Source organism: Urocitellus parryii, chromosome 5 (assembly GCF_045843805.1).
Source record: "Urocitellus parryii isolate mUroPar1 chromosome 5, mUroPar1.hap1, whole genome shotgun sequence".
NCBI lineage: Eukaryota > Metazoa > Chordata > Mammalia > Rodentia > Sciuridae > Urocitellus > Urocitellus parryii.
This window is the reverse complement of record NC_135535.1, coordinates 67,968,695-67,991,818: the sequence shown is the minus strand read 5'-3', so window position 1 is coordinate 67,991,818 and position 23,124 is coordinate 67,968,695. Positions and strand designations below refer to the sequence as shown.

The window sequence follows — 23,124 nt, the reverse complement described above, 5'->3', positions numbered from 1 at the left end:
TGGGTGTTTGGCTTTACAACCTCAATGTCTACAAGGCCCCGGGCAATGCGAACGGCCTTGGTCACCGGTGGTGCCTTCTTCCTCCGGCAACAAAGTAGCCCAGTTCCAAAACCTTAAGTCTCTCGCAGTGTTTCAGGGAGCAGGGAAGCACCGCCCTCTCGCTGGGGTAGGCCCTCCCCAGCCTCCAGGGTCACCATCCTCCTCTGCTCTGTGCTGCCGTCTACCGGTGAGCAGGAGCGCGACAGCGGCATGGTAGAAAGGAAGTGCCTGAGTTTCGAGGGCGCAGACGCGAGTGCACGCTGCCGTCCCCCGCGCCTCCTAGCCGTTCTGCGCCTGCGCACCGACTGCCAGCTGCAAGGACTGAAGAGGCAGGTATAAACCCGCTGAAGCGATTAGGTGGCTGAGGGAGCCGCCCGGGAAGTAGCTTCCGGGGTTCGAGCCCTGCAGGTTCGGGGATGTCGGCGTTCGCTCCGCCTGGGTGACTCTGATGAGATCGAAACATTGCTTTTGCAGGGGGGCGTGACCTGAGCCCACTTCTTGGGGCTGGGAGTGGAGGAGGAGGGGGTTCGCTAAGGCCTGTTATTAATTTGGTTCACCTGTTTGTTCAGGAAGGTTTTTCTCGAGGAAGATACAGAGTCTGCAGATAGTGGAGAGTCAGGGGCGAACTGGACCAGGTGGCTGGGGCAAGTCCCAGGGCGGTGAGGAGCTGGACAGATTGGCAGAAGGCAGGCCCCATTACCCCCGCTGTATGTAAAGGGGAGAGCAGTGCTACAAAGTGAGTGTCCCGGTAGACATTGTGAGGTTGTTGGTCTCACACTCAGGATGGCAACCCCTAATTTGTGTGTGTATTCACTTTTCTTACAGAAAGAAGCAATGTCTTCTGTCGTGGCCCAGTGTGGACTCTAGCTTGCACTCACTTGCCTCTTTTTATCTAGGACATGACACGCGTGGCACATCACGGCCATGGGATCTCAGCATTCTGCCTTTGCACATGCTCCCTCCTGCAAGCGAAAGAAAGAAGATGACAGGGAGGCTTTGCTGACTGATCTAGAACAGGAAGAAGCCATTGCTCAGTTCCCATATGTGGAGTTCACAGGGAGAGATAGCATCACCTGTCTCACGTGCCAAGGAACAGGCTATATCCCAACAGGTTTGAATCTGGTGATCAGGGAAGGACTGATTCCTGGTTAAGGCAGGGGTTCTTATGTCTGCCCTAACAGCTTATCTCTGAGGCATTAGTACTTTTATAGTCCCAGAGTGCCCTGATTTGAAACCAGCTCAGCTGACTTGATACACTTGGGCAGATTCCACAACTTCTCTTGGTCTCTTTATATTTGAAACCCTTTCTTTTCTTTACTTCCATTCTTTTATCCCCATGCTCACCACCTCTACTGTGGTTTGGAATATTCTTCTCATTCTATGTTATGGGGTTGTTTAGTACATGTCTTATTGTTCTTGCTCATAAGGACTGGCACAGCTTTGTAGGTGGACCATCTTGGAAACTTCTTAATAAAGAAGCAGTTAGTGAATTAATAGCCCAAGGTCAGCAAAATGTATCAGGTGAGGAGAAGTAAACAAATGTTCAGAAGAGGAGCCTGGGCTACCTTCAGGATTATCTATTATTAAGTAAGCCCTCAGAGAGTCTTTTAGAGTTTAGATGGAGAGTCACAAAGAGCTTAAAAAACATTTACTCTAACCCTTCATATTAAAGGTGAGTAAACAGTGGCTCTGAGAGGTTGATGACTTTGCCAAGTTAGCCATGCATTAAAACAGAATAAGATCCCAGGTTTCTCAACTTTATGCCTCTGACCTGAAAGTACTTACAGGTGTTTTGTAATTTATAATATTCTTTATTAATTTATTTATTCTTGTTCATTAAACCTACCATATGAAATTAGTACTTTTTAAATATCTAATCCCAGGAAAATATTTGCTGTGGCAGGCTGCAGTGAAGTGCTAAGAAAAGCATTGCCAAGTAGGTGGGATTTACAAAATATGTGTTTCATTCTTTTCCAGAGCAAGTCAATGAATTGGTGGCTTTGATCCCACATAGTGATCAGAGATTGCGCCCTCAGAGAACGTGAGTTAATTGCCTCCCACCTGCTAATACCTACTCCTGTCCCTATTTCTTTTTATATGTTATGACTGTAAGTTAATTCTGTGAAAACTACATCTGTTCTTGTAAATGACCCATTTCCTTTATTATAATTTGCTCAAGAAGGATATTTCTGCCCCATCACAATCTGGGGAAAGAAACTTGAAGCTACAAATGTTCTTGAGAGCCAAGTGAAGGGGTGAGATTGAAAGGAATTGGAGAAGTAGGGTGTCCTAGGAGTGAGGAAATTCTTTGTCCACATAGCTCCTCCAAGCTTCACTTAACAGTGTCCAAACTGGTTTTAAAAGGCTTCTTCTGCTCCATCCCTTCTTGCTTGGTTTCTGGTTCCTGGCTATTTGTATTCTCCTTTCACTCTCACCTTTGCTCCCCCATTTTTACATTCAATCTCTGTCAGTTGCACCTTGATCTGACTGCCCATTGGGGCATTTGTTATGTCATTTGCAGTAAGCAGTATGTCCTTCTGTCGGTCCTACTCTGTCTCCTGGCATCTGGTTTGGTGGTTTTCTTCCTGTTTCCACATTCAGTCCTCGTGGGTGATGATGGCATCAAAGTGGTGAAAGTCACATTTAATAAGCAGGACTCACTTGTAATTCTCGCTATCACGGTAAGGCTTAGGGCTTCACTGCCTGGATTGTGCATCTGCTGGTCTTGGACCAGGATGCTTACACTTGTTTCCTCATTTGCCCTGATGCAGGCCACCCTGAAAATCAGAAACTCCAACTTCTATCCTGTGACAGTGACCAGACTGTCCAGCCAGGTTCAGTACATGAACACAGTGGTTGGCACATATGTGACCACTAACATCTCCCCCATTCCACCGAGGAGTGAGCAACTGGTAAGCTGTTTTTGGGGAGTCCCTGTCCCATAGTGTGGGAGCAAAGTAAGTGCTGTGAGGACACACAGCTTGTTTTAGTCAGCTTTTCCACTGCTGTGTCTAAAGGATCTGACCAGAACAACTACAGAGAAGTCTATCTGAGAGCTCATGGTTTCAGAAGTCTTAGTCCATAAAAGGCAGCTCCATTCCTCAGGACTAGAGGTGAGACTGAACATCATGGCAGGAGAGAGTGGTGGAGGGAAGCAGCTCACATCATGGTGATCAAAAAGCAAAGAAAGATTCTACTCTCCAGATACAAAATATATACACCCAAGCCATGCCCCAATTCCCACCTCTTCAGCCACACCTTACCACTTCAGTTAATCCCATAAGGGATTGACTGGCTGATTTGGTTAAGGCTATAACCCAACCATTTCTCCTCCAAACCTTCTTGCATTGTCTCACAGGTGAGCTTTTGGGGAATACCACATCTAAACCATAACACAGCTGCATTTCTTTTCTTCTCCTGGTTTCCACACATAGGCACTGATTGATGAGAAAGATCTAATGGGCTCTGTAATTATGAACAATTGTGGAGAAGGAGGGAGAAAATAGTTAGCATTTAAGAATTTGAGGAGCAAAAGAATTTGTAAGAGAAAGACTTGCTACATATCAAGAAGAGGTGGTATTATAATCTGAAATCCATTGACCTCTCAAAGGGGAAGAGGTCAGAGTAGTAATTAGAGGCTCATAGGCTATATCAGGGACAGTCTCAGGGACATATTTTATATGTGATGGAACCATGGTCCAGGGTCTGAGGGTTTCTGATAATAGTGCTGTCCTTGACCACTGACTGACTCCAAGTATCTTGTTTTCAGGTGAATTTTACGGTGAAGGCGGAGATGGGAGGACCATTTTCTTATGTGTAGTAAGGACAATGCTCTTTATATGTGTGGTCTTTATCAGAGGAAAGGAATTCAGAGCCGTACTCAGTTGTCTGGTGCCAGGTTCTGCCTTAAGTCCTAGCCTTTGCCCTGTAGGCTTCCTAGCTTTGGCTATCTTATGTTTTATTTGGAAGAGATATTGTTTTATATGTGACTGAAGTGCTGGAACTTCTAAAAGAAACATTACCAAAAAACATTACCAAGCTCCAGCACTTTGGAAAAACAGAAAAGGATCACAATGGGGAAAGATGAGAATGACCCTTGTTGGTGGCTCAGAACTGGTGGGCCTTAGCAGCATTTGGGTCAGAAGGGTGGGTGTTGGGAATCACCCTAAATAATTTAATATTCTTCTATTGATTCTTCTATTTTTTTTTTCCTGTTTTAAATCAAACTGCCTGACTCTGTATTGCTGCTTGGTAGCTTCTTCTGTACATTACCTGACATCCTGGTGCACAACATAGTGATCTTCATGCGGTATGTCCCTTGCTTCCTTACCCTGATGGCTTGAACTATTGGACCCTGTGAGCTTACTGCCCTTACTCAGAGACACATAGCCAGAGAGATCTCAAAGCCCCTTGGTGTTCTCTAGATGTGGAGCTCAGATCCCCTACACAAGTCACCAGGTTCACAGTGAACTGTTGAATATGTCATTTTCTCTATGAAGTGGGATCTAGTTTAACTAAGAATTCTTTAGAATCCTAATGAGACCAGTAAAGAACAGAAAAGCTTTCTCAAGGTATAAGTACTAGGTATTTGACCAGACTTACTCTCTAGCCACACAAATTATCATGTGTCATGAAACATCAGGATTATTCATGAACCCGTGACTGTCACATTTGCAGGTGACAGGTTCTGCTACTGATATCTGAAATGTGAGGATTAGAGCAAGGGTTCTCAGCGTGGCACTGGTGATATTTTGTGCCAGAAACAATTTTTGTTTTTGTAGACTGTTTAACAGCATCCCTGGTCTCTACCAACTAGCTACTGGTACACTCAGCCCCATACTTGGTTGAAACAACCCAAAATGTCTCCAACATTGCCATAGTGTCCACAGGGGAAAATCATCCCTGGTTCAGAACCACTTATTTAGAAGATCACCTCATGACACAGTATCTTCGGGTATAGAAAGATCCTCTGACCTCCTGGTTACATAACAATGAAGATATGTGTCTCGGGGGTATTGTTGCTTGAATTTGCAAGAAACTACATGGGCAAATTTCTTTGCTTATTTCATTTCTTCTTGGTTTTCTTTTTCCTAGAACTTCAGTGAAGATTCTATATATTGGTCACATGACCCAGAGCTCCTTGGAAACACATCACTATGTAGATTGTGGAGCAAACTCCACGGCTGTTTAGCATCTGCTCATGGTTCTCCAGTGGCAATACCTGTAGAAGAGAGCCCAGCATCTGTTCCTGAGTTCCATACTGATCCCAGGTGGTATAAGAAGAGGACAAATTTTTTTTCTTAGCCCACAGCAAACCACCCTCCTACCCCTTAGGGGGAACCTCCTTCCTATAGCACCATGTATGTTTCTCAGAACCAGCAGAATCACTGCCCAGTGCCTAGCCTGTGCCCAGCAAATAGTTGGCACTCAATAAAGTTTGAAGAATTTAATTTAGATCTTTTTAGCTGTTCTTGAGGCATTATAAGCTGAATCTATACCATGCTTCTAGGTTATCAAACCACAGAGTGGCATGAAGATAGGACTGTTAGTGCATCTGCAGATATATCAGTGCCTCATCTGCACAGAGTGGCATCAGGGTACCCTTGAAATACCTGAAAGAAGAGGGCATGGAACCACTCAATGTGTGCATTTGTTTGATCTGTTTCCAAATGCCTAGAAGCTTTTAAAAGAAAGATTTTCTTTCTTTTTTTTTTTTCCTGTAGAAATTCACACTTGTTTCTACCCAAAGTCTATGTGGGGCTTGGTTTACCCTTCATCCATTGGCTGGAACATGGATTGGGGGTTTGATTAAAAAAATAAATAAACTCTGTTTTTGATTCCTTTGTGTCTCTAATTGTCTAGATGCCTTTGTAGGTAACCCTGAGGAAACCATAGAATAGTAAGTGAGTCAGCACAGGGTCCACTATGGGAAGGAAGTAAAAGGAGCCCAGACAACTTGCTGTCCCCATGAGTGTTGTCACAGCAAACAGCCTCACTTCATCTGCCTCTCCAGGCAACTGACTGCCCTATTACTCTTCCAGAATAAAGCACACAGCGCCCCCTGGAGGCTGAAAAAGTCAGATATGCCAGAGAGTGAGAAACTGCTTCCTGGAGGGGTAACCCCAATGTGGCTTTTGTCTTTACTAAGAGGAATTGGTTTGAGGTTGGAAGTTTCCTCAACTGTGTCCACCCTCTGAACCACCAGAGGATGGGCTGCAGAGGATCTATCAAGTTATGGCTAAATTTCATGACTGGCTGAGACTGACCATCATCAAGGGTTGAACACTGGAGTTTCAGTAATAACCAGGTGGTATGAAGGATGTACATATTAGTGGTGACAGTGATAGATCTTAGTGAAGGAATATCACTACTTGGACAGGAGCAAGTCATTTCTGAAAATGTTGCCCTAATCAGAACATGCCTGAACTCCTGATGATGTTCACTCTTCTGTATCATCTCTTTAGTTTTTCCATTTTCCAAATAGCCTCTGTAGCATATTTTCTTAATGATTTTGGAAAAGCTACTCATATTGGTACTTCAGTTTTGAGTAATTTATTTTTTGTGACCTTGTGCCTCAGAAACATTTCTTGCTTCTTGATATTAACTTAAAATCCAGTTAATAATATTTAAGTGAGAGCAGTTAAATTTTCTAGACAGAGCAATGAGTCTGGTCTTGGTGTTATGAGCTCTCATACCTAATTTTATTCTTAGCATCTCATACTGCACTTTGGGATGCCCTGCATAATTTTATTGTGGTGTCTGTCCATTCTTGGACCAAATACCCAGAATTTTTCTCTCAGCAATCCAAAATTATGGGAAGTTGTTGGCTAAGATGTCATTATCATCACCATTGTTTCCAGTGGATTGGAATTTGCAAAGATTATTTCTTAGAGATGAGGCTTGCTGGAGATCATTTCTCTGTAGCTTCCTCTTGGCCTATACTGTGACCTGTAGATCTCTAACTATATATCATGTCACTTAGTTGAAGAGTTGCTATCTACAGAAATCTCCATTTATTTGTAATTTATTCATTCCAGAAAAAGCATTGAACACTTGCTGTATGCCAAAGATTGCAATTTTTGTTGCTTTTTTTTTTTTTTTTTGAGTGATATAGCTGGAAGTCTACACAAGCTTTTAATCTTTATCAGGCCCATGTAGACCACAGTTTACCTCCACTAACTATTCTGTAGCCCTAGATACCCCACAGCAAGACCCCATGATCTCTGGGTCAACTATCCTAGGGTATATAGCCCAAAGTATGGAACAGTTATTAAAAGAATCAGCTGGGCCTGGTGGTACATATCTGTAATCCTAGTGATTTCAGAGACTGAGTCAGGGGAGTCACAAGTTTGAGGCCAGCCTGGGAAACTTAGTGAGACCTTGTCTCAAAAAATAAAAAGGACTAGAAATGTAACTCAGTGATAGAATGCCGCTGGGTTCAATCCTCAGTGCTGGGAGGGTGAGGTAGAATCAGCCTATTTTTTTTTAAAGCTGTACATGAAATAGGGTCCCAGATGTGTCCCCCACCCCAAACTACTGAGCAGAATAATGTTTTCCTTCATAAGTAAAATTTGTCATCACCTTGTCAGCATTCCTTTAATATGCTGTGTTCCTTCACTTGTTTAGAAGTGGACCTAATTTCAGAAGTTGTTCTGTGATTTATCCAGGATTCAAGGGACTTAAGAGTAAGTTTTAGGGCTGGGGGTGTGGCTCAAGCAGTAGCGCACTCACCTGGCATGCGCGGGGCGCTGGGTTGGAACCTCAGCACCACATAAAAATAAAATAAAGTTGTTGTGTTCACTGAAAACTAATAAATAAATAAATAAATAAATAAATATTAAAAACATTCCCTCTCTTAAAAAAAAATTAAAAAGTAAGTTTTAGCTGGAGCTCAGGCACTGGCTCCTAGTTCAAAGGCTTTTAGTGCCAGACACTTTCATAGAGAAGAGGAAGTTAAACAAAGGAAAAGTAACCTGGCTCAGCCCTCATAACCAGTGAGCCTGCTCTGTTCTGCTTGCTCAGGAACTTGCCTTACATGTTATTATTTCATAGAGACCTACCTTTCCTGAGGCATCAGGGATCTGAGAAATTAGCAATGATTCCAGTTACTTGGCTACTCTCACTTTGCTCTCTGGGGAGAGCAGCTGTGGGTGACACAACACTCATCCATGCCCTGGTGAGGCTTGCATTTCAAGGGTTTCTGTTCCACATCCTTGTGTCCTCTGGCTGAGTCTCTCCATTCTTTGTAGAGCAGCTGTTATTATTTCCAGGTTTTACTAAGCACCGAGGCAGTGGGTGGGTTGTGAGGAGTCACCTGGATACCTTGGGACTTCTTTTGCAGAAATCTAAGATGGAGGTCACAATCTACCGAATAAGAAGCTCTGCTGCTGTTGCCGTGAATGGAGTGAGCAAGGAGGCAGTATGGGCTGCAGTTGGATTGACAGGCTAGAACTGAACTCAACTCTTCAACTCCACCTATTGTCTAAGGAACATTTTTCTCTGTATACATATATCTCACCTGCTCTCCTTGCTCTCACTAGGTAAGATAGGTGGAAGGGTTACTTGTACTTATGATAACTATTCTGTATTTTTAATTAACATGTTATAATTTTACTCTATTTTTCCATGAGCTAACCCCGGTAAGATATACTTTATTCAACTAAGTTTACTTCATAAGTTAAGTATAAATATCAATAAATCCAGCAAAAGTGTCTTTTATTTATTTGTAGTATTTATTGAAAAGTTGTCGACCTTAATCTAGAGGAAGTGGGCAGGGATGTTAGAAGCGGATAGAGAAAGCCTTGGCTCTCTGGTTTGTTAGCCATGCCAGATCTTTTAAAATTGGTTTTATAAAAATCATCCCAGGGACTTGGGGGTTGAGGCAAGAGGATCACAAGTTCGAGGCCAGCCTGGGCAACTTAGTGAAACCCTGTCTCAAAAATTTAAAAATTAATAAGAAGTAAAAATAAGGGTAGGGGATATAGCTCAGCAATAGAGTGCCCTCCAGTACTACAAGAAAAAGAAAGAAAAAAAATTGTCATGGATTCTGATTGGTTTCCTCTGCTGTCCACTTCACACATCACCACTACTGGGGCCCTCTAGTGGAGAAAAGAACAACTTGCTCACCTCTACACTGAGGCACTGGAAAGCAAGGGACACCTGGTAATAGTGAGAAAGGGAATGCTGTCCATGTAAGATGGAGGTCACAATCTTACATCTGGTGTTCAGAGGAGATGAGTGGAAGCTTTAAGTGCAGGTCCAGGAAGTGAAGAATGGGGGCCAGAAGGAGGGGTGGGAAAGAGGAATAAGGAGGAGCAGGAGGGGTGGAGATTAATAACCCACTTCTCCTTGACCTAAAATTCATACTGAAAGGTGCAAATAGCCACCCTGATTACTCATGTGCACTTGTCAGGGGTCCCTTCTTGCCCTCCTTCCTGATTTTTCACCCCACCTTCTCTCCCACTCAGCAGTATGGCTCACACACGGCCTTGCTCTCTAGGTTCATGGTGCACCATGCCTCTTGCTTTACAAGAGCAAGGCAATCCCTCTGGGGTGTCTCCCTTCCCAAACTGTCATGCTAGGTTTGAATATGTACAGTGGCCTTCAAAGTTCCACGTGTTAAAGGCTTGGTCTCCAAACTAACACTACTAGGGGGGGGGTGGAAGCTTGGAGAGGTGGGGCCTCGTGAGAGATCCTCAGATCATTGGGGTGTGCACTCAGAAGGGACTGTGGGCCGTCTTCCTCTCACTCTGATTCCTGGCTCATAATGTGGGAACTCACTCTGAGACACTGCCTTGATGTGCTGCCCTTACCAGATGCCCAGACCAATAGGGCTGCCTGATCTTGGATTTGAACCTCCAGAACTATGAGCCAAAATAAGCCTCACTTTACTTCATAAATAGCCTGTGTCTGGTGTTTTCATTGTAGTAACAAAAAGCTGACTAACAGACTTAGTCTTTGATCCTGGTTTACCACTGGGTTCCATACAGTGCCAAGTTGACAAAAGAGGCATATGGGAGGTCGCTAAACCAGGTAGTGTGGCTTCAACCTTGCTCTCAGTTGAAAAGTCCACAGAAGGCAGCCCCAGGACCACATTTGGGCATGCAAAAAAGAATCAAGGACTAATGGAAAACAAACTAAAGAACAAAGCACAAGGCAATGTGTACTTTCCAATAATTTTTTAATTTTTAATATCAATTGATGTTTTAAAAAATACAGAGGTGTTTGACACAGAATAGCACCATTGTGTAGGACACACACAGTTCCTGCGCCCGGCACCTTCAGGGGATCTTTTTGTCTGGGCTGGGGGCAGTCACTCAGGGGGCATTTGACTCACACCAGTTAGTTTCCTGTCTCTGCCTTGACCCAAAGGTCTTACAGGAAGACAATAAATAAATAGAACATGAGATTTTATTTTGCAGTCTGCCCAGTTCAGGTCTCTTAGAGAGGGGAGAACAGTCCAAACTGTGAGAGGGGGAAATGAATGGACATCAGGTCAGGTCAGCCATTCAGTGCAGAATCCTAGAGTGACTGGGATTGGAAAGTACTTGGGTCCTTTGGGTTTGCAATGGATTGTGTTGTTTCTGGGTTTGGGTTTTTACAAGAAGCAGACAGGCCCTATGTCCACACCAAATTCTTGTTCAGGCCCTCCTATGTCCATGGGTGCAATGTCAATGATGGGGAGGCGTGAAGTCTTCTGTGACCGGTACTCGATGACAGTCTGGCCCCACTTACCGGTGTGTTTCTAGAAGGAAAGAGAAGAGATGCTATTCAGTAGATGTTTTGCAATCCAGTGATAACTTCCTAGGAACCCAAAACTGAACAAGTACAGTGTGAAAGACACTCATGAGGCTCCCTAGACCTGTTCTTGGCTTGCTCAAGCCCTCTCTGCTTCAACTCCTATCCTTAGCAACAGAGATCTCCTCCACCTTCCTGTCCTGTCCCTTCCTTCCCCATACCACAGTGGATTCCCCACCTGTGATTCCCTCTTTACTTGCTCTTGTAGGGATGCCTATACACATTACATGAGCACTTCTGCAAAAGTCACTGAGCAAGCCAGGTAGGGCCTTATTTCTCCTAAGCCAGGAAGTAGACAAGCTGATAGAACAATATGTACCTTTCCCTCACCTGTCACTCAATTTGTCTTCTCAGTATAACCCCTCAAACTCACATTTCTGATAATCTGTCACTTTAAGACTAGGACACTTGTTATAGGCCAACCCTCCCTCCATCCCACACAGGCAACTTCCAGGTTCTGGGTAGCTCTTCTCTCTGGCAGGTCCAGTCAGCCCCACTCACCGTGCAGCCATCCTTCAGGACAGTGTACGTGAACCTGCTGTTGCCCTCAGCCCGGATCTCCACATCATTGGAGCCCTGGATGAGCAAGGCCTTCTTGAGGTTGCCAGCTGTTTCGTCCAGGTAGGCGATGCTGTTCTTGCAGTGGTAGGTGATGTTCTGGGAGCCCTCAGTTGACAGGAGACGTAGGAAGGTCATCTGGACGCTGGCGGTGTTGGGAGCCAGGTTGTCATCTCCATAGCTGAACTGTGGGGCAGAGAGCCAGGGTATGAGGCCTGTGATCTGGCATTTACTGGGGTCAGGGGCTTCAGAGGTGTTAACTATTCAGGGATCAGAGGAGCTGAGGGGGATGTTGGGTGGTGGGAAGCTGAGAGGACATTTCTGCTTCCAGGGAATGGAGCAAGCTCAGAGGATCTATTTTCAACTCCAAATGGGGAAAAAATATTCTTCCTCCTCTCTCCTTTCCCTCAAGCCCAGAGAAAAACTGATGAATGTGGGGAAGGTGCTGACAACATCCAGGGAAAAAGAAAGACCAAGGAGCCAGCTCAGGCCTGGAGCACCCAGATACTCACATGGAAGCCACCATTGATGGTTTCTCCAAACCAGATGTGCTTCTTGTCCTTGCTCTTGCTGCTCCACCAGTTCTTCTTGGGTACGTTTGCTGGGTTGGGGTAGACGCAGGTCTCGCCTGTCTCCATGTTGCAGAAAACCTTCATGGCGTCCAAGGTGCAGCCCTGATTGGGGTCAATCCAGTAGTCTCCTACAAGAGAGGAGGCAGCACCCCATCAGGCTAGGCAGACTCTGACTCAAAAGCCCAGGAGGGCCAGACTGACTGGGAGAGACAGAGGGCCTACAGGGAAATCGGGAGTTGGTGGGGAGGCTTGTGTGTAGCCTAAAAGGAGGGGAGACAGAAGAACATGTGAGGCAAGGAGATTGGGATGGGCCATCTAATAGTAAAGAAGTTTATAGGCATAAAGGTCAAGACCAGAGCAGGATGGAGTCCACCCTGAAGTCACTTCTGCCATGGTAGGACAGGTGCCAGGGCTGTAGCTTCTCTGCTGTGAAATGAGAGAGCAACCATCTCCCAGAACCTTCCAGGCCTGGTTCTACCTTGCACCAAGGGATGACTCTGCCTTGCCACTGAAGGTGGCCATGCCCAATGGGCTGACCCTTCACTCTCTGGGGCAGGGGACCCTGTCCTCCAGGCTCACCGCTCTTCCATTCAGGGTGGCAGAGTTTCAGGTCCCGGCAGGTACGAGCAGGGTTCTTGCGGGAACCCTCGGGGCTGCGGATGCTCTCAATCTGGTTGTTGAGGGACTTGAGTGTGGCATCCACCTCGGCATCATGCTGTCTTAAGGTTCCAGCTGCCTGGTCAGCCCGCATGTACTGCAGGGGGTCAGGGCCCTTCTCTCTCTGGCCTAGGCCAGCAAAGGCAGACATGTCGATGCCAGGGCCAGGGGGACCTGGAGGGCCAGGGGGTCCAGGATTTCCAGGAGGACCCTGCAGTAGGGAACAGAAAGATCAGCCAGGAACCCAGGGGAGGAGTTTCGTGTCTGTCTCTATTTGCAAAAGTAGACTGGAGAGTCTTCTTCCCAGTCCCGTGGCAGGGGTAAGGGAAGAAGCCCAGGACCAAGAAAACTGTAGCCTCTTCTAGCCTCTTCCCCATTTTTTCCTTAGCCCCTCTCTTTTGTTTCCCAGCACCCACCATTGGTTCCTTGAGCCCCTCAGGAAACTCTGAATAAAGGATGACTTCACCACTACCTACAGGCTAATGCCCCCAAAGAGACTCTGAGCACCAAAGAGATGCTGGGAATACCTCAGACCATAAGGAAGGAGTCAAGACACTTACAGCAGGACCAGTTTCGCCTGAACGTCCACGGGGACCAGGAGGCCCAATGGGGCCAGGGATTCCGTTAGCACCGTCTTTGCCAGAGGGACCAACAGGGCCAGGTGGACCCTGCAGGCCAGGAGAGAGAAGAAGTGGTGAGAAAGGAATGGACTTCATAGAGAAGGCTGAAGAGTAGCTGTAGCGAGTTAGGTGGCCATCATGATGGCACCAGCCATTCAGCCCCTAATTCTTCACATTGCTCAGCCGTATCACCCTACATTGGCCTCTGTTTGGCCAAGGACCAGCAGATTAATACCATGGCTCTTTTATCCTCCTTAACTCTTGTTTTAAAGCCGATGCTTAAGAGTCTGACAGATGTGAGCTGCTCTTGTGATCATCATCACAAGTGTTTTTGTGGCCATAGTGATGCCAAACTGGTCCTACCTCCCTCAGGGTACCTCCTGAGTGAGGACCCCTAAGCCCAAGGCTCCTCCACCAACCATTGGAAACCCTGGTCAGTACAATGGCCCACCCCTCCAGAAAGGCTCTCTCCATCCCCCAACTCCATCTCACTTACTCTAGGGCCAGAAGGACCAGCAGGACCAGAAGCACCTTGGTCTCCAGAAGGACCCTGTGTGGAAGGAAGTGGCAAAGGGCAGAGGTCAGCACACAAACACACACACACACACACACACACACACACACACACATGCACATATTCCCTTTCTACCTCCTCAGTCACCCTGAGTTTGCCCAGGGAATTTCTGAGGATGACCCCAAGCTATGACAGCAGCAAGGGAAGCCCTGCTGCTTAGGCCTCTGAGCAGCAGGAGGCTTTGAGCAGACTTTTGCAGACAGTGACACTCACAGGAGGACCGGGAAGGCCTTGCAGACCAGTGAAGCCACGGTGTCCCTTCAATCCCCTCTCGCCAGGCTCTCCAGATTCTCCTTTGTCACCTCGGGGACCTTGAGGGCCCTAGGAACAAGATAGACATAGATTAGGCCAGGTCAGGGCCAGCAGAGCCCTATGTTTGTTCCACCTGAGCCAAGAAGTCTCAGGAACAACAGTGTCCCTGTTTTCTTCCAGCCCACCCCTGTCAGGGACCTAGCACAGGAGGTTCTAATACTCACTTGGATTCCCCGGGCTCCAGCCGGTCCTGAAGGTCCCATGGGGCCTTGTGCACCCTGTGAGGAAAGAATGAGAGCAGAGTCAAGGAAAAGCCAGGACAGGGACTTCCCTCCTCGACATTTACCACTGGGTTGGGCACCAAGGCTGCTGCCCCCATGGTCCAGAGACCCCTGGATGCAGGGAGTTCCTCCAGTCCCGTGGCATGAGGGAAGGCCATCATGGAAACACTCCCTGATCACTCAGCTCACTACCAGTTCTGCTGAATGAAGGATACTCACAGCTTCTCCTCTGTCTCCCTGCTTGCCAGTTGGGCCAGCTGGGCCAGGAGAACCAGGGGGTCCAGGTGCTCCAGGAGCACCCACGGCACCAGTCTCACCACGATCACCCTGTCAGGAGAGAGGGCTCAGACTCAGAGAAGAACATTCCAGAAGAGGTAGGGACAGAAGCTCCTTTCAGATTGAGACAAAGCTGATTCTAGCCTGCCAACCAGACCAACCTATCAGACTAAGTCAATGTCCTTTCCACCCAGCCCAATCAGAAGACACCAGATACTCACCTTGACTCCAGCTGCACCATCTCTGCCAGGTGGACCATCAGCACCTGGGCTTCCCTGGGCAAAGGGAAAAAGAATGTGCTCAGAGCTCTCTCTGACATCTCCCCTTGGCCCTCTCACCTTCCCCCTTCTCTGCTTGTCCATCTCATAGTCTCTGTGCTGTCCCTCTGCCCACCACATACACACACACAACTGCACCAGGCTCTTGGACCCATCAGTCTATCCTGCCACTCACTTCTCCAGCGCCCCAGGACTTGGCTGGACTGGAAAGAGATGCACCAACCCCATTCCCTGGTCAGGACCACCCCAGGGAGATTCCCCACTTACCTCCCGTCCAGGTTCACCTGCAGGACCAGTCAGGCCAGGAGGCCCCACAGGACCAGGAGGACCTCGATCTCCAGATGCACCAGGCGCACCCTGCTTGCCGGGCTCACCCTGCAGGGACGGACAAAGACCATGAGTGTACATGCTAAGCATCCCTGCCCAGGGACCCACCGCTCATTTTAGGGGATAGCCATGACTCAGGGACAATTCTGAGAGTGCTGAGTGGGTGTAAGCCTAGGACGGTAACCCACACTCACCCTGAGCCAGGCAGGGCCTAGCTAGGCTGGAGTGAAAAGCCTCTCTCACTCACCGATGGGCCAGGCAGGCCAGGGAATCCTCTCTCACCACGCTGTCCAGGTAGACCAACGATGCCCCTCTGGCCAGCCAGACCCTGGGGACCTGGAGGACCGTCGACACCCTGAGAGGAGAGGTGGGAAATGAGAACTGACCCAGTGGCTCCACCTGGCCATGATTTTTTCTGCCCACAGGAGCTTCTTACACTCCTGTGCTTGGGGACCTTGGCACAGGCCTGGTGAGGGACTTACAGCAGGACCATCATCGCCGGGCTCTCCCTTCTCGCCAGGGGGTCCTGCAGGACCTTGGAGGCCAGGATCACCAGCTCTGCCAGGTGGACCAATGTCTCCTCGAACACCTTTGGGACCATCTTTTCCAGAAGGACCAGGGGGACCAGGGGGTCCAGGATTGCCCTAGGAGGAACAAATGCAGAAAGTGAGAATTTACCTCACCCTTCTCATCCAGGCTGCCAAAGCTACTGCAGTCTCAGAGACAGCGGCTCCTTTGAGGGGCTTCCCTGTTCCCCAACTCCATACACACTAAGGGAAGCTTAATACCTCTTTTTTTCCCCATGGAATCCCTCCTGCTTTGTCCTTCATCCTCAGTTCCCCATTTCTAAAGAAACAGCCTCAACCTTGCTCCTTGGACCCCATGTCTTCTGCTTGACCAAGCCCCACTTCTTATTCTATTTTTTTTTTCTGGTTGTATACAAAGTATGTTGACATCAATTCATGTCTCCATACATGTACTTTGGATAATGATGACTATCACATTCCACCATCCTTGCTAACCCCATGCCCCCTCCCTTCCCTTCCCACTCCTCTGCCCTATCTAGAGTTCGTCTATTCCTCCAATGCTCCCTCTCCCTACCCCACTATCAGAGAAAACATCCGCTGAGCCCCACTTCTTCTGCACTTGGCATTGGTGCACTGACTGACTCTACCTTGTAACTGATGTCTCCCCGCAGCCCCTACGTGTCAGATTTGGGATCTGCTGGCTTCCTTATAAAGCCTGGAGCCAGGTGCACAGAACTTGCTCAAGAAATGTGTCCAGATTGAAGGCAGTCATGCCAACTTTCCTGCCCACTGAACCAAATATTTGAGGGGTGAGAGGGGTGAGACCAGGCCTGTGTGGAAGATGTATGGTCCCAACCCTGCTTCCAGCTGTTTATGGGGACAGACTCTCATGGTCAATGAGCTCCTTCTCAGAAGAATGGGAATGAGCAAAGAGAAATGGGAACCAGCCTGGAGATCTCTTGATTCAGACAACTCCACCCCTGCCTGGGCCTCCTGGGCTAGGAGTGGGGTAGATGCCTGCCAGGAGTGACACTCACATTGGAGCCTGGGGGTCCAACACGGCCAGCGGCTCCAGGGAATCCAGTGGCTCCCTATGTGAGGAGAGAAGAAGAGAGGAAAGCCCCTGAATACCTCAGTCCTCAGGAAGGTCAAGAGTCAAACTGGCAGGGTAGATAGGGGGTGTCTCAGAACTGGGGGTGGGCAATGGGTGAGGGGTCACAAAACATCAAGAAGGGATTAGAGGGAGAAAGGGCCCCACTGGGTCTGGCCATGGAATCAGGTAGGTGTGGCTCCTTGGTCTCCTGCCCATGAGGGCCATTCAGTGCTTCAGTGAGCCTAGGGCACCCTCTCTCCCACCTGAGTGGGGGATGGTCTTAGGCTGTGGCATAAGCAGAAAGGAAGAGGTGGGGACTCTGGGACACTGGCTGCCCCAGGAGCCTAGGGCCTAGCCTTCTTTGTAATTCAGGGGAGAGGAGACCTCACTCACCGGGGGACCTTGGGCACCTCGGGCTCCTTTAGGACCAGTCACTCCAGTAGGACCCTGAGAAGGAAAGAAGGAAACAATGAGGCCTGTGGACCGGGGAGAACAGTAGGCTTCTACCTGAGCCCCAACATCAGACTCCTGAGGGCTCGGTTTTCAAAGCACAGCTTCCTGCCAATATGATCCCATCCTGAAAAAGCTGTAACAGGCAGGCCAAACACTTGAGGTTCTGCCAAAAGGGCCAGAGACACCAGACTCTAGGAGAAGCCTCCAGGCACCTGTGGAGTTAGTCCCAGGTCTCACCTCCCAGGAAGCCCTTCCTGCCCTCTCACCCCTCTCCTCAAGAGACCAGCTGCTTGGTCCTGGCTGTCTGTGGCCAGTGGAGATACAGTCTGTACTTTGTGCAGGTCCCCGAAGACCCCCACCCAAGTACTTCACCCACCACACCGAAGACAGTGAAAATCCCTTCCAATAACAGACAGACTCCTAGCCATTCTCTGCCTGTCCAATCTACAGGACCTCTCCCCTGCACCCAGCAACCCTGCCTCTCAGAGACAGTTCTTGGGGAGCTCAGCTTTACCTACCTGAGGCCCAGGAGCTCCAGAGGGTCCCTGGGGACCAGGGGCACCAGCATCGCCTTTCTGTCCAGCCTCTCCTTGCTCACCCTTGGCACCTGGTTGGCCATCAGCACCCTGGAATGGGAGAAGGGGGTGAATAAAGGAAGGGCAAGCCAAACACTTGAGGTTCTGCCAAAAGGGCCAGAGACTCTGGGAGTATGTGAGTGTGCCTGTGTGCCTGTGTGTGTTTGTGTGTAGGTGTGTGTGTCCACTCTGAACCTGAAAAAGGGTCTAAGCCAGGATTGCTATAGTCACAAGGAAGTGTGAACAGAGAGAAGGAGAGAGAACATTTCCCTCTTCCATAAACTCTCTGTCTCCCTCTCTCCCCAAAAGGCTAAAAGATGCCATTGAGTGCTGGATGGGGAGCTGGCCTGCATGCAGGGGGCTGAGAGTGGGGTAGACAGAGATTCTCACAGGAGGTCCAGCGAATCCAGCAGGTCCAGGGGGCCCAGTCTCTCCACGTTCACCCTGTGAAAAGAGCGGGCCCAGGGAAGATCAGTCCCCACTGCTTGCCTGATTCTGTTCCCTCCTAAGAGCGCAGAGCTCTCTGCCCTGTCCAGCCCAACTTCATGTCCAGTCACCCCCTGAGAGAAGGCATCTGAAGGTTGTCTGATCCTAAACAAATGGACCCAGGGCAGAAAACCTTTCTTGACCAAACGATCTGTTGACTCAAAGGCCCTGTGCCCTGATCACATCCATATCACTTCTCCCATATCACTTCTCCCTTCCCTTCCCATCTCTCCTCCCACCCCTGAACTCAAAGGGCCAGGAGGGAGTTGGCCCTGGACAGCCTGCAGGGTGAGACTGAGGGATGGAGCTGGCATCCAGGCTCCTGGAGGCTGCAGGCCCAGCTCTGAGGGGCAGATACTCACCGGGGCACCTCGAGCACCAGCACTTCCCGCAGGGCCAGGAGGGCCAACTTCTCCCTGTGGGGGAAGCCAGGAATGAGGAGGTGGGAAACCAAAGTGGGGTCTTCTGAGAGCCAAGCACATCCAGGAAGCCCTGATGTTGGGAAGGGGACTCTGGGGGCCTAGTATACCCAGCATATTTTCTCCCTGTGATTTCAGGCACCTCTACAGCCTCTTCAGGGCCTTCACCGAGGGCATTCTACCCCCAGTCCCACTGTTCTACCCCCCCAGGGCACACAGCCAATGGCTTCCCTACTGAGAAGAACCCCACCCTTCACTCCTCCAGCCCTGGTGGCTGGTTGATGAGTGAGGAGGAGACACAGCATCTCTGGCAGGAGATGAGAAGATGGCTTGCTGGGAGAGGGGAGGCAGAGCGAGGAAGGCCAGCCGCGACTCACCTTCTCACCATTTGCACCGGCCGGGCCAGGGGGGCCAATGGGACCAGTCAGACCCTGGGAGAGAAGAAGCAAAGGTTAAGGAGGCAGGAAGGCAGGGCCAGACACATGGGGGCCCCACAGGGACTCTGGGGCCCACCCCAGTGGGCCTTGGTAGACTCCCAAGGTTCCCAGAGTTCCCGCTCACTGTCTGGTCCCCCGCCTTTGACAGAAAGTCTCTGTGGGTTCTCTGTCCCAGCTTCTTCCCTCCTCTATGACAGAGACTTATGAGGTCCCCTGTATCTGTCCCACCCCGATTCTCAAGTCTCACAACTAGCATTTACTTACTCGTCCACCGTCCTTTCCAGGGGCTCCCTCGGGACCTTTCTCACCAACATCACCCTAGGGGAAGAGAAAACCAGCTGTCTCAGATGGGCACTGCAGGACCCCTTGGCCATCTTAGTCCCAGCCTGGCTGGAGCTCCAGGGCTCAGTTCCTGCCCAAGAGGGATTTGCTATGGTCTCAGGGTGCATGACAGGGAGTAACAGGACTAAGATGGAGAGATGGGGAGAGGGTGGCCCTAAAAGGCAGAGTTTTGGAAGTGGCGTCTCCAAGTTCTTCAAGAAGAGGGAACCAAGACTCTCATCCAGAGGGAATGGGAAATGAGTATGCGGGGCAGGAATGGGGCAGAGTCATGGCTCTGGAGAGAGGTACTTGGACCCGGTACTTACCCTGTCTCCCTTGGGCCCAGCAATACCAGCTGCTCCCCTCTCACCAGGCATTCCCTGTAGACCTGGAGGGCCCTGAGCCCCAGGGGGGCCAGCTGGGCCAGATGCACCCTGGGAAGAAGGCAAGAGGAATCTGTAGTGGGCAGCACTTCCCCAGGGCCTCAGTGTGTAGCTGAGAACCAGTGTCCCAAAGTCCTGTTTCCTTGCCTTCCTCCTGCCCAGACCTCCTTTCTAGTTCCATCTTCCACTTGCCTCTGCTCCTCTGCATTCCCTCTGAGTGTCTCTCCTTCCTCTCCACCCTCAGTGGGCCTTCCCCAGGCTCCCAGAAGATCCTTGCAGGAACCAGCCTCACTTACTTTGGGACCATCAGTGCCAGGAGTGCCAGGGAGGCCACGGGCACCCTGGAGTCCCTGGGCACCGGGAGAGCCACGTTCACCTGGGAAACCTCGTTCACCCTGGGAGAAAGACACCAAGATGCCATCAGGCAAGAGTGGTGGGAAGGAGGCCAAGGCAAAGCAGGGATGCAGGAAGGGGCATAGGACTCTCCAGAGCAGGATGTGGTCTGGGAAGCGTTGGCAGAACTGTACAGAGAGGGTAGACCCAAGGAGGCCCCAGTAATGGCCAACAGGATACTCACCCTGGGACCCACAAGGCCGGGGGCTCCAGCTTCACCAGGAACACCCTGGAGAACAAAGAAGGATGAGAAAGAATGAAGACAGCATGAGCCAGAGCCTGGGTCATCCCTCCCCTGGGGATAGCCCTCCCATAAGAGGGCTGAACCCAGAATGTGTCGTCTGTGGAGAGTTGGGATGTGCATCTGGGACATTCCCATGTCTTTTGTTATCAGTTTATAGGCTCAGGTTATAGGAACAGGTTATAGGCTCAGAAAGCTGCATACTCACCTGCTCTCCTGGTTTTCCACCTTCACCTGGGGGACCAGGAGGGCCAGGAAGTCCCTAGAAGTCAAAGTGACAGGGTTAGCAAATGAGTGAGTTTTCTGCCTCTGTCCTCCAAGGAGGCATAGCACTGGGCAGACCCAAAGGAAGAAGCAACAAGAACCAGGGTATCAGCAAAGCTGCAGTTCCCTGGCACCCCTTGACAGGGGAGGTCCTCTATCCATGGTGCCTACTGCTACCCCAGAGAGCCCAAGGTGTAGGAAGGAGCTGGACAGCTACCTACCTGGAAACCAGATGGCCCAGGAGCACCCTGCTCGCCTCGTTCACCAGCAGGTCCCTGCAGAGAAAAAGAAAAGATAGGCTAAGCTAGTGCTCCTGAGAACCCAAGAGCTGAGGCTGGCGGGGCCCTAGGGCGGTTAGCAAGGTGGACAGGATCAACGCCTCCCTGCACGGTCCCGTCAATGTGAGCACTCATTCCCATCAACTACCTATTCCCCTGCACCAGGGTGGGGTCCAAACTGCCTCCTGGGACACCCCATCTCAGCTTCTGGGTCTGGTATCCTGGTTTAACCCAGATCTGAGTCCTTCAGCTCCATTAGTGGATGAGCCTGAGGATCCCCTGCTCCACCCCACAAGCCCCTGCCCACAGGGCCACTGAGAGAGGCTGGCAGGTACTTACAGCAGGGCCAGGGGGTCCTGCAGCGCCTGTCTCACCATCTTTGCCAGGAAGACCCTAGAGGACAGAAAAAAAGGTGAAATAATGACTTACAATCTCCTTCAGTTCCATAGCCCCCCCAGGACTGGGCAGATGCACTTTTTGACCCACAGTTTCCAGACCTCCATGATTTCCCAGTTGAACTCATTTCCACCTCTTTCTGTCCCTCCCCACTGGCCCCCACTTTTCTTTACTGTCTCCTCATAGAAGTCTTCCCTATTTTCCCAGCCTGCTGACCTACAGCAGCCATGATCCCAAAAGGCCCATCCCAGCATGGGCTCAGCCACATGGGATCCCAAGATTACACCTAGGGGAGTCACCCCCATACCTAGTAGGTGTCCAGCAACACAAAGGCACAGGCGGTAGGGTGGGGTACTTACTCTTAGACCAGGAGCACCAGGCAGACCCTTTTCACCAGCTTTGCCAGGCTCACCCTGGAGAAAGAAGAGAACAGAACCATGAAGTGGCGTGTTATAGAGAATGTGGCCAAGAGGGTTTGATAGCTCTGGCTGGGGAGAATGAGGCTTGGGGCCATATCCTGATGAACAACAGAGGATGAGATCAGGGATCAGCTCTTCCCTTGTATTCGGAGACAGCTAGGCCATGGGCACTGCCCAGGGCACAATGTCATGGCCTTGACATCCTGAGGTCTAAGAGGCTCTGGGTCTCCCCCATATCACACATTCTCCTGCAGGATGTGGAGGCCAGAACAGCCCATGGCACAGAGATCCCACTCATTACTTCTTTAAGTTAGCTTTGTTTGGGTTCTAGTGCTTTCTCCAAGAGGCAAGGAGGGAGACCACACCACATGGAAGGAAATGGAAGAGCAAATTATTACTTACATTGGCACCTTTGGGGCCAGGGAAACCCATGACACCAGGCTGTCCACGGGCCCCCTGAGGACCTGGAGGTCCAGGACGGCCATCTTCACCAGGGGCTCCCTGAAAGAGGAAATGCCATTCTCAGAACACAGACCTCTGACCCTGTAAATCCATCAATATCTACCACTCGCTTGCTATGGGCAGGCACAGAATGAGGCACCAGCCATATACAGGATTGACCAAGGCTGCAACCAACAGGTCACACCATATACATGGTCTCATGCCCCCAGGAGAGACCTAAATGCATAAAGGGGTGGCATTTTCAAGGCTCATGGTTACTGCGCAGGCCACACATGCCTGAACCTATCATCTATCCCCTGACCCAATTCTCAAATTTCAGGGTATTCCAGGCTTCCTTCACCCACACTGATGTCTCTCTTCCCACTACATCCCCAAAGATACCCTCCACTCTCCCAATAGTCTCAGGTTGATTGGACTTACTGAAGGACCAACTTTGCCTTGAGGACCAGCATCACCAGGGCGACCAGTGAGACCCTATGTTCAAGAGAGAGAAGAGGGTATTGTCAGGGACAGGCCCAAGACCTCCCAATCCTGGCAGCACAGGAGGGAGGGAGGCAGAGTGTGAGGTTCAGGGTCTGAAGCCAAGGGCAACAGAAGTTCCCCTACTTACCCGAGCTCCAGGGAGACCAGGTTCTCCAGGACGGCCAGGGTCACCGTTGGCTCCCTTGGGACCAGCAAGGCCACTGGGCCCTCGCTCTCCAGGGGCTCCCTATACCAGAGGAGATGGAGTAAGTAGGATGTCTTGT

At 49.9% G+C, this 23,124-nt stretch overlaps 2 protein-coding genes across 7 annotated transcripts in view; one reads left to right on the top strand and one right to left on the bottom strand.

Annotated features, from left to right (window-relative positions):
* The first annotated feature begins 287 nt into the window (after positions 1-287).
* Tmem106c (transmembrane protein 106C) lies at positions 288-5,321 on the top strand. Of its 5 annotated transcripts, none has more exons than XM_026400665.2 (9): positions 351-372; positions 609-775; positions 936-1,150; positions 2,017-2,080; positions 2,561-2,720; positions 2,811-2,951; positions 3,809-3,858; positions 4,295-4,348; positions 5,134-5,321. In XM_026400665.2, exons 3-9 carry the CDS (start codon positions 964-966, stop codon positions 5,228-5,230), a joined length of 753 nt encoding a protein of 250 aa, XP_026256450.1. In that variant the 5' UTR covers positions 351-372; positions 609-775; positions 936-963; the 3' UTR covers positions 5,231-5,321. The 5 variants fall into 5 exon arrangements, with proteins under 5 accessions (XP_077654759.1, XP_026256452.1, XP_026256450.1 ...); XM_026400664.2 differs by having other exon boundaries at positions 368-447; XM_077798633.1 differs by lacking the exon at positions 609-775 and having other exon boundaries at positions 288-368.
* A 5,315-nt stretch (positions 5,322-10,636) lies between these two features.
* The window catches only part of Col2a1 (collagen type II alpha 1 chain), a 30,129-nt gene continuing 17,641 nt past the window's right edge, over positions 10,637-23,124 (bottom strand). For both annotated transcript variants that reach the window (XM_026400655.2, XM_026400656.2), the window contains 30 exons: positions 22,989-23,087; positions 22,799-22,852; positions 22,319-22,417; positions 21,857-21,910; positions 21,441-21,494; positions 21,045-21,098; positions 20,768-20,821; positions 20,503-20,547; positions 20,222-20,320; positions 19,869-19,976; positions 19,486-19,539; positions 19,162-19,215; positions 18,728-18,781; positions 18,270-18,323; positions 17,823-17,930; positions 17,245-17,298; positions 16,796-16,849; positions 15,714-15,875; positions 15,479-15,586; positions 15,172-15,279; positions 14,848-14,901; positions 14,570-14,677; positions 14,294-14,347; positions 14,031-14,138; positions 13,740-13,793; positions 13,184-13,291; positions 12,546-12,834; positions 11,907-12,094; positions 11,338-11,580; positions 10,637-10,783 (listed from right to left, as the gene is read on the bottom strand). In XM_026400655.2, the coding sequence (XP_026256440.1) occupies positions 10,637-10,783; positions 11,338-11,580; positions 11,907-12,094; positions 12,546-12,834; positions 13,184-13,291; positions 13,740-13,793; positions 14,031-14,138; positions 14,294-14,347; positions 14,570-14,677; positions 14,848-14,901; positions 15,172-15,279; positions 15,479-15,586; positions 15,714-15,875; positions 16,796-16,849; positions 17,245-17,298; positions 17,823-17,930; positions 18,270-18,323; positions 18,728-18,781; positions 19,162-19,215; positions 19,486-19,539; positions 19,869-19,976; positions 20,222-20,320; positions 20,503-20,547; positions 20,768-20,821; positions 21,045-21,098; positions 21,441-21,494; positions 21,857-21,910; positions 22,319-22,417; positions 22,799-22,852; positions 22,989-23,087 (2,883 nt within the window). The remainder of the gene's footprint in view (positions 10,784-11,337; positions 11,581-11,906; positions 12,095-12,545; positions 12,835-13,183; positions 13,292-13,739; positions 13,794-14,030; positions 14,139-14,293; positions 14,348-14,569; positions 14,678-14,847; positions 14,902-15,171; positions 15,280-15,478; positions 15,587-15,713; positions 15,876-16,795; positions 16,850-17,244; positions 17,299-17,822; positions 17,931-18,269; positions 18,324-18,727; positions 18,782-19,161; positions 19,216-19,485; positions 19,540-19,868; positions 19,977-20,221; positions 20,321-20,502; positions 20,548-20,767; positions 20,822-21,044; positions 21,099-21,440; positions 21,495-21,856; positions 21,911-22,318; positions 22,418-22,798; positions 22,853-22,988; positions 23,088-23,124) is intronic.

Bases quoted from the DNA above. Each gene is read 5' to 3' on its own strand.
- Tmem106c (XM_077798633.1), top strand. From the start codon at position 964: ATGGGATCTCAGCATTCTGCCTTTGCACATGCTCCCTCCTGCAAGCGA. The intron at 2,081-2,560 runs GTGAGTTAATTG...TGTCATTTGCAG, and splicing joins AGATTGCGCCCTCAGAGAAC to TAAGCAGTATGTCCTTCTGT. The intron at 3,859-4,294 runs GTAAGGACAATG...GCTGCTTGGTAG, and splicing joins GGACCATTTTCTTATGTGTA to CTTCTTCTGTACATTACCTG.